At 40.9% G+C, this 9969-nt stretch overlaps 1 protein-coding gene across 1 annotated transcript; it reads right to left on the minus strand.

Annotated features, from left to right (window-relative positions):
- Positions 1-9069: 9069 nt before the first annotated feature.
- On the minus strand, positions 9070-9722 carry LOC122054939 (pectinesterase inhibitor 3-like). Its single transcript, XM_042616351.1, has one exon. It carries the CDS (start codon positions 9720-9722, stop codon positions 9150-9152), a length of 573 nt encoding a protein of 190 aa, XP_042472285.1. The 3' UTR covers positions 9070-9149.
- Positions 9723-9969: the final 247 nt, after the last annotated feature.

The following is a 9969-nucleotide window of genomic DNA, read 5'->3' on the forward strand; positions in this document are numbered from 1 at the left end:
CGTGTCCTAATTGCCGCTCTGCATGGTACTCATCGTTCGTGACTCACTCACCACTCTGCCCGACACTCACCGCTCTTGCCTCACTTATCGCTTTGCCCAGAACTCGTCCCTCGCGTCTCACTCATCGCTTTGGCTCGCATTTGCTTCTCGGTCGGTAACTGTTTTTCTCCTTGATTGACATTCGCATGACCGCCTGATTGTTCTGCTCCTGTTCGTGCTCCATCCACAGGCTCTACTCACGTTTGCGCTCGGTCCACAGGTTCTGCTCTTGGTCAACATTTTCTCGGTTGCGCGTTTGATACCGCTCGCCCATCATCTTTCGACTTGTTCCGCATTTTTCCGACTGCTTGGTCAGTATTTTTCGATTGCTAGGACTGTATTATTCGATTTTCGGGTCGCGATTTACTGTCGCTCAGATGGTACTTTTTCGGTTGCACTCACGACTTTGCTCGTCCATTGGTCTCTCTATTGCCCGGTCGCGATTTACTATCGCTCGGATGACATTTTCTCAATCGCGCGCTTGACACGGCTCGCCCATCATCTTTCGACCTGCTCGGCAGTCACCCTATCGCCAGGTCAGCATTTTTGGTCTTTCACTTTGTTCCTTTATATGAACGGTCGGCGTCTTTTCATTCGCTTGGCATCTACAAGGTACCGTTCAGATGTTCGATCAAATTCTAGGTCGGTCAAGTGCGGGTCTCCGTTGCCATTCTTTTCGACACTCGTAGCCTGGTCGACATTCATAGTTCACAACTCACTCGTTGTTCCACCTCGCACTTTTCGTCTGTGTTTCGTTCGTCGCTTTGTCATGCACTCGCTGCTTGTGTTTCACTCGTTGCTTTTCCCTGCATTCGTCGCTCGGTCGACACTTATTTTTTACTTCTCACTTTGCATTTACATAATCGCCTGATTGCTCTACTCAGCATTGCCTGATCGTCTTCTCTATATCACTCGGTTTCCCTCGGTATTCGGTCGATCGTTTACTTGGCATGCGTTTCATACTATTTTTTGTGTCGCTGAGCTTGACATTCCATACGTTATTCAGCTTGGCACACTTTTATGCAATCAATCACCCCTTAAGCATTTGTTCGGCTGCCTAACCGGCTTACAATCCTCGGTTCAGCTCAGCATCGCTACAGTTGCTCGTTCGACGTTATAAGACAGGTTTCGTGATATGACTCTGCATTTAGTAGCGATTCTGTTTTTCATTTGGCTATGTCTAGTCAGTCGGACTTGCGCCTCGTTCAACTAGATTTGAAAGAGAGGCTTGTGATGTAGATATGGTTTAAGGGTAGAAGAGTAATTAAGAGGGGAAGGAGGGGTATCTTAGTCCTTTCACTGTTTAGGGCATAGGAGGGGGGGGGGGGGGTTTTTTTTTCTCTCTTTCGTGGTTTTCCTCTGCCGCCACCAAGGAAGGAGCAATTTCTTTCCCTCACACGATGCTCCTCGTCGACGCCGACCGCCCCTCCTCTTCTCCTCCTCGCGCCACCGACACGAACAGGGGGGGGGGGCATTTTCCTTCTTCGTTGGTTTTTCTGCTCCGTCACCGGGAGGAAGAGGCACGGGTGGCCGCCTTGGTTGCCTCCGATGCCGGCCGAGTCTGATGCCGACAGCCCCTTGCGCCAGCCGACGCCACCCCATGCCTTAGCGCCGTCTTCTCCTCCTCACACCCCTGCCACTGCACGGACCTACGCGACGACGCCACAACTTCTTCTTCTCTCTTCTCCCGACAACCACGTTATCGCCTCCGCCTCTCACGCTCGCCACCACACGCCGGTAGCCCCCTCTTTTCTGGTGTCTATAGCCGCCAGTTGGCAACCTCCCCGCCATCAGCGGCCTGATGCTCGCGCTCTCCCATCATCTTCCTCGTTGTGTGCTTTCCATCGGCCGACCTCGCAGACCACCCTGCAAGCTAGATCACCACCATGGACACTAGGCACCTGTCGTGGCTCTGGCAGCGGCTGATATTACCGCTCCACGACCCTCGGCTAGCAGCCTCCATTCGCTAGTACCCCTAGCATAGGTCCGACACAATTTCTACCGTCGGAGCATTCTCCTCTCCCCCTCTCTACTGCTGCCCTTGGGCCACAGCCTGCCGAACTGCCCCCACACCTTACAGGGTCAGCTCTACCATCTTTCGCAACCCTATACCGACTAACTCCATGAGCTAGTGGAGCCTACTTCATTCATCTCCCGGTGATTTAGTGTGTTTCGGCCTTCGCGTCGTTATCCTGCCCTAGTCCGTGTGTCGTGTTCTAGCCTTCACATCGCTATTATGTTTCGGCCTCCAAGTTGCGGTTGAATCCCGATCTATGTGTCGTCGTCACTATGTTCCGGCCTGCAATCCGCGGTTGTATTTCAAACTGTATGCTTTGTGTCTAGCCTTCGAATTACTGTTATAGCCCGACTTGCGTGCCGAGATCGTATTCCGGCCTGCGTATCGATGTCCTATTGTGAGCCTATATTTTATCGCGATTTGCGTGCCGATGTCTTATCCCAGCCTGGGTGCCGATGTCATAAATCGGCCTGCGTTCTGAGGTCAAATTGGGTTTCGTGCCACTACGTCCGACTCCTCATTGTTAGATCCAGCTCTCCAACCTGATCAGAGTCATCTACTCTTCCGGGTTATGACAAGTCGAGTAACATCCCATCCGAGGGCGCCCCCTAGGTCAGGATACGTTCTTCACACTCGCCCCTCATTTATTTCATTATTATATTATTAGCCTATTACTCATATATTCATTGGATCTGCCTCGAGCCTTCGGGTTCCAGGGACCGGGGGCAACCCGGTCACTGACTGCAGGTAGCGTTGACCAGAGGACTTCTGAAGACTTGGTCAACATAGAAGTCATCTCAACATACCCCCCTCCGAGACATCGTGACTCCGTCAACATTCCATCCACCTCACCCGACGGTTCATTTGACTCAGATTCCAGACAGGATTAGTCGTCTGTGAAGCTAATAAAATATGTGTGTCCATTCCAAGATGCCTTAGGGAATGATTCACAAATATCCGTATGTATAAGCTCTAAAACATCACTACAACGGCTAGCCCTCTTATTCCTTTTGTTAGCGGTCTTTCCCTTGAGACACTCTATGCAGACATCAAAGTCTGACATGAAGGGAATCAAGAATTCCATGTGACATTAACCTTTCTAGGCGTTGTTTTAATATATGTCCTAAATGCCTATGTCATAACATGGAAGAATTCTCGCTAGTCAATTTACGTTTCGTACATATACTATGCATTATCATATTATCAACTGTAGGAGTAAAGATGTTCAATTTATAAAGCTTATCAACCAAGGAACCATTGCCAACCAATAAGAAATTGAATAAGAATAACCTGATTTGTCCAAACAAGAAATTGAAATTAAATTCTGTCGAAAAGATGGTACAATAAATGTATTTTCTAAATCCAGAAAAATATTGATTTCTAAACAAAGTCTAAAAACACCAAGCAACTCGACTTTAGCCTTCTTTCCATTTTCTGTATAAATGTATCTTTCACTATCAAACGGAAGTCGGCTCCTGAGATAATTCTGTATAGTGACACTTATGTGAGTAGTAGCACCGATATCTATCCACCAAGTGTCAGTGGGTACAATAGCTAGATTGACTTCCAAACTAAAAAAGTTGAGAAGTTTACCTTTCTTTACACGCCAGTTGGCGTACTTGAGGCAGTCTTTCTTCATATGACCTTTCTTCTTGCAAAAGAAACAAGTGGATTCCTTATCCTGCTTCTTGTGCTCTTTATGTCCATTGCCTCCAAAATCTATAGTTTGTTTTCTTTTTCCTTTGTTATTGATCCTCTTTCATTTCTTGCTCGTACTTTGAGAACCAGATGCTAAGTGAGCACTCTCAGATGTCTCAATCTTTAGTCTCTACCTTATGTTTCGTTTTCTACTATACCGCATGATTACCAACTTCATAAGAAGTGTGGTAGTCTCAACCTTTTCATTTGAGGTGAATCGGTTTGCTAATTGGTCGATGAAACTTCTAGCATCTCCTCCCACAGTTATTAAGCCCTTTATTGGTGCCGGTATGGAAAGCTTCATGATACTCAGACACATGTGATTTGATTTCTCCCACAGCTGAAATTTAGCCCTCTACTCTATAGTGCTAGCACTGGTAAGAGGTGCGGGATGATCATTCCTTAATACATAATCTAACTTCATGCAGCCTAAAACTACGGTCACGTATTCTTTCCATTCAGCAAAATTCGAACCAGTTAGTATTGGGATGTTATTAATATTGGCAGTTACAGATTGCACTGAAATTAAAGAGAAATTAATTTAAGCTCACGATTTGGCTAAAGCCAAGAACATATAAGTAATATAAAATTATGCAAATAAAATAAAATTTTAAATATATATAAATGAGCTCTTTATGAGATATCAAGTACAACATAATGTGTTTTCTTTTGGGCCGACACATTATTTGTTAGCGATACTCTCTAATATAACTCAAACTTTAATTGACCACACAATGTGCCTTCCTTTGGGCCGATCCATTATGTGTATAATATGATACTTTATATGAGTTATATTTTGGTCCATAGCTCACAACAACCTTAATCGACCACATAATATGCCTTCCTTTCGGTCGACATATTTTGTGCATGATTTGAACAAAATAATATTTTGTTCCATAGTTGTAAGCTACCTTATGCATATATCTGACATAAAAGTAACTTTCCTTTGGGTTGATTACTTTTAGCATAGATATACATCTACCCACACAAAATGCACTAAACCTACCTAAGGTGTCTTTCTTTGGACCGACACATTAGTTCAACTTAGTAGCATGTTGTATAGATAGACTCAAGAAAATTCTAAGAACTTAATTCGAACAGAAGTTACTTAATCAACCTTAACAACTCCAAATTAGACAGTCGATTGATCCATATGACAGTCGATTGGCTTTATCCAATCGATTATCATAATCGATTTAAAAGTTTACTATATGTGACTATATGATCATATATAGAACTCTCCTTTGAGAAGTTAAAATTCTCTTTAGGTTCTATAATTAAATAGTATTATTTAATATTATTTAATCTCTTAATTATTTCTGCATTAAAAAAAAATATTTAATGTATATTTATTTATTATGCATATTTATTTATTTTCTGTTTTTTTATTGTTTCAACTTTACTGTACGTTTCGTTTTTTTTTCTCCTTTAGTGTTTCAACGAAATAGTTTATTATTTTATTTTATTTTTTTATTATTTTTTTACAGTAAGACTACTGTTTACGAATAAAAGTTTTTTTTTCGATTCAAAAAGGAATCTCAATAAAAAAAAAATGAACAAAACCTATCTCAATTGAATAATTTTAATCGATTGGTTGTTGATGTAGTCACGAGTTTAAGACTATTAATCGATTGAATTTTAATTATTTCTATTTAAAATTTTAGACTCGGCAATCGATTATTCGATCAAAGTAATCGATTGAACTATCACAATTTTATCTAAAATTAGATTAAACAATGACGATTTGTCGTTCTTCATATTCTTTACAGAAATACGAAAAACTCGAAAAACAAGTCTATCCTAGTTTTCTTGTATATTATTTTCAATAATAAAAAATTTGTATTATCTAGGAAAACTTAATCAACATACACAAATAAAGATCGACGAAAAACTTAAACTTTATTGTTAATGAAAACAACGAAACAGAATCTTGGCTCTGATACCAATTGATAGTTCTTGTAAACCCTAAGCCGCATGAATTCTAGACAATTAAAATAAGAATTCGAATAGGAAAATCAAGAACATATGAGCATGGATCTTCGTTTCATCGAGTACATGACATAAGAAAGTAAATATTATAATTACAAAGAACCTGAATGCAGCGGAATTATCATTGTTCTTCGTGTAGAGCTTGTCGATCCAACAATCCTGCGGAAGAAGAAGAACGAGAAGAAGGTTGGCCTTCCGGAGGAGTTAAGTTTGACGGCGCCGAATCCTCTTCGTCAATGAGAAATGAAGAGACGTCTCAAAGATGCCCTAATCCTCTAAAAATCAACCCTATATATAGTGAACATCTATTATCAACCCATCGATAATAATATATGTGGGACTATATGCCCATATATATTGAACATCTATTATTAGTAAATAGATGATAATAGATGCAGGACTAAACGTTCTACGCATACATGGTCTACATCCAATAATCGAACCTAATAAGCATAAGTTAGATCACTTTATAGGGTTCAAATCGTATTCACATATGCAACTTACAAATAAGCCCACCTAATAGGGATAATTATATCTAACATTTCTCACTTGCTTGTCATAAAGACATCCTTCACAAAGCTAATTAGGATAGTTTATGGAGGGCAATCCTTTCACCATTCTTCCATTGCTCATCATTTTCAGCCTATCGAAATCCAAATGCCCAAATCTCAAGTGCCATAGCCAAGATGAATCTTTGAAACAAGATTTTAAACACATAAGAACATCACTTTGAATATTTAGCAAAAACATTCGGTTCTTTGTCATGGGCACCGTAGCAAGCAATCTTCCACCTTCATCTTTCAACATCAAGTATTTATCTTTTAAGTGAATATTATAATTCTTTTCCAATAATTGGCCCAAACTCAAAATGTTATTTTTCATGACCGGCACATAAAACACATTAGAAATTAATTGATGACTCCCATCTTTTGAATGAATCAAAATCGTATATTTTCCTTTCACTTGAACTTTCGAAGAGTCGCCAAAAGTTATATCTCAATCAGTTGATTCATCAAGTTCCATGAACAAATTTCTCCTTCTACAAATGTGGCTGCTTGCGCTGAAATCAAGATACCATGGACTCTCATTCTCGTCTTGATCATTTTTGCAAGCTAGAAGCAAAGTAGGGCCCGAATCTTCTTTTGCATCATTGTTCTCCACAAAATTGTTTGTCTCCTCCATGTTATTTATACATTCCCAAGAATAGTGGCCAAGATGATGACAAGTAAAGAACTCAATTTCACATTTATCATACCTCATTTGATGACCTCCACGACTTCTACCTCTTCCACAATTTCTTCTTTGATTGGAGTTTTGGATCGTCTCATTATTATATGAGGTGTTTTTGTCATCTCGTCCACCTCTTCCATGTTCACGACCTCGACCTTGGCCCTGTCCTCGAGATCCTCCACGTCTGCGGCCTCTTTGGGATGTGCCTTAGTTTGTGTCATTCAATGATAGTTTTGCTTTCAAAGCTTGTTCAATTGATTCTTGAACTGGTTTTATTAATCTTTCTTCGTGTGCTTGTAAAGATCTAGCAAGTTCATCAATAGTCATGGTGTCTAGATCTTTAGACTCTTTGATAGCAACCATGATATACTTAAATCTTAGATCCAAAAATCTCAAAATTTTCCCAACAATTCGATCATCTTTCATATTTCTCCGTATATTTTCAATTGATTTGTGATAGTCAATACTCTTAAGAAATAATCTGAAATGGATTCAGAATCTTTCATGCATAGAGATTCAAACTCTCCTCTTAATATTTGGAGATATACCTTCTTCACTTTATCAACACCTTTAAATCAAGCTTGAAGAGTTTCCCATGCTTTCTTGGAAGTAGTTGCCCAACAACTTTCTCAAACATCTTTTCATCCAAACTTTGATGGATGAGCATGAAGGCTTTTTGGTCCTTCTTCTTGGCGGATGGCTCATTTTCATCAATATCATTTTATCCATAAGATCCCAAGCTTCATATACTCTAAGCAAAGCCTTCACTCTTATTCACCAATTATCATAATTTGCCTTGGTGAGAGGAATGTAACAACAAATGAGATTCCATTCGACACTTTCCTTCGAGCTTTGTCTCCAAACACAAACGGAGAGCTTTGATAACACTTTGTTAGAAGATAGAGAGTATAAAAACTATAACACTCACAGCTAAAGGAAACTAATTTGTATTATTCTTTTCCATATTTGAATTGTTAAATATATAGAGTATTTATAGGAAATCCTAAGATGTATTTATATAAATACATAAATTAATAATGAATGACATACATGTATCATTCATGGATCCTCCAAAAGACCTCCAATATTCACGCACACAATATTAAATAATTTTGACTCAATTAATCTAATTTATATTTTCAACACTGACGAATATATATTCTCTGGAAAAAAAAATCTCATTCTCTTAGTCATTTGGTACGACTTTCGTGTATAATTTATGTAATGCTATTACAGTAGTATATAAGTAATATTTTTCTTATTTGATTATTTAAACAGGGTAGTTATTTTATTTGCGAATGATTTCATAAAAGCTTTTAAAATTTATAACCCAAATTTTCAGATGTGTTTATTTTACTATTACACTCAGTTTACTAGTGGAGCAGAATCTAATTGGAGGGAAATATAAAGGAAGGAAGCAATAGTACTTCAATTCTTGATCAATCTCCTTAATTTTCTATCTCCTACTCTAGTCTAAAGAGCAGAGAGTTATCAATTACATTTAGTTAGATTTCATTTAGGCCATGTTCAGAGAAGTCAGTCTCCCAAAGGCTGTATCTCATGGATGTATTGGGCAGGTATATTTGCTGAATTATACACCTCATCCACCACCTAAAAAAAGTCCACATCAGAGTGAATCCGAGTCCGAATTGAGCTCGGACAATTCATGGAATTAAAGGGATTTTTATTGAGAGAAAAAAAAAACAAAAGCAATCCTCGCAGGATGGCTCACTCTCACTAATCCTTGCGCATCGGCTCTCGATCTCGATTCAGAAATTTCTATCTCTGCCGAGAGAGACAGAATCACGAAAAGCGAGATATGACTTTTATTTGGTTGTCGAGCACGTGTGAGGCGTCACGGCGGTTTGTTAATTTAGATGACTGCTGATGTTAGTAGTTACGAGAAGATTTAAATGCCGTGAGTTTAATTATTTTTTTTAAAAAATAAAATATTTTGGAGAGTGAAATTATGAGATTGTTAAATTCTTACGTATTAACAAAAAAATTATATTTATTTACAATCGTACCAAACTAAGTCTAACTAAATTGGATTCCATAAGTTCGTGAGTACACGGTGGAATTACTAAAAGCGAGCTGCCAAAAAAAAAACCACAGAAGTACAGCTTACTATCTCAACCGTCCGATCTGATCGGCATGATCTGATGAAGCGCCGAGATTAATTATTCCTGCCACGGCCGCGGGAGTCGGAGAGTTGGGTGATGAAGTAGAGCGCGTTGCTGGCGAGCTGCCACGCCGTCGTCACACGGGCGGAGAGCTCTTTGCTAGCGGATCCGGCTCCCTCCTCTGCTCCGAGCTCCTGGAGGCACATGTCCTGGTCGGTCATGGCGGCGCTGACCCACGTCTGGGCGTCGCCGAGCCGCCTCTGCGCCGCCTTGTCGCCCGCGAGTTGGCGGGAAACTCGGTCGAGCTGGTCGACGGAGTGGAGTAGGAGGCCGGCGCAGTCGCGGAAGGCGGCGGAGGCGGGGAGAGGGCCTTGGCGGAGGAAGGCGGCAGAGTGACGGGCGGAGGAGAGGGCAGAGGCGGTGGTGGCCCGTGCGAAGTCAACGTCGGAGGAGGGGGTGGTGAGAATGAAGGTGCGGACGCAGAGGGAGGGGTAGCGCGCGCGTGCGCAGGCAGAGAGCACGATCGAGGAAGAGCGCGAGGGGGCGGCGGCGGCGTGGGAAGGGTAGGGAGAGGCGCAAGCCAGGACTATGAGGATGGCGAGGAGGTTTTCGGCTCCGGAGAGCATCGTGAGCTTTGAGGAGCGTGCACAAGGTGTTTGAGAAAGGTCGCAAGTGAGGTAGAGTAAGTACTCAGGTTACTCACGCCGCATATATAGCTTTATAGATCTTCATTTCAATGTGCTTCCTAGTCGGGTCGGGCATTCATGACATTGGATCCATTTAAATCGTAGATTATCGGTGATGGATTTGAATTCTATCAAAAGGTTTAATATTTTTTTTTATTTTATCATTAAATTCTCTAGACAAAAAAAA

The sequence above is a fragment of the Zingiber officinale genome, chromosome 3B (assembly GCF_018446385.1).
Source record: "Zingiber officinale cultivar Zhangliang chromosome 3B, Zo_v1.1, whole genome shotgun sequence".
NCBI lineage: Eukaryota > Viridiplantae > Streptophyta > Magnoliopsida > Zingiberales > Zingiberaceae > Zingiber > Zingiber officinale.

Bases quoted from the DNA above. Each gene is read 5' to 3' on its own strand.
- LOC122054939 (XM_042616351.1), bottom strand. From the start codon at position 9,722: ATGCTCTCCGGAGCCGAAAACCTCCTCGCCATCCTCATAGTCCTGGCT.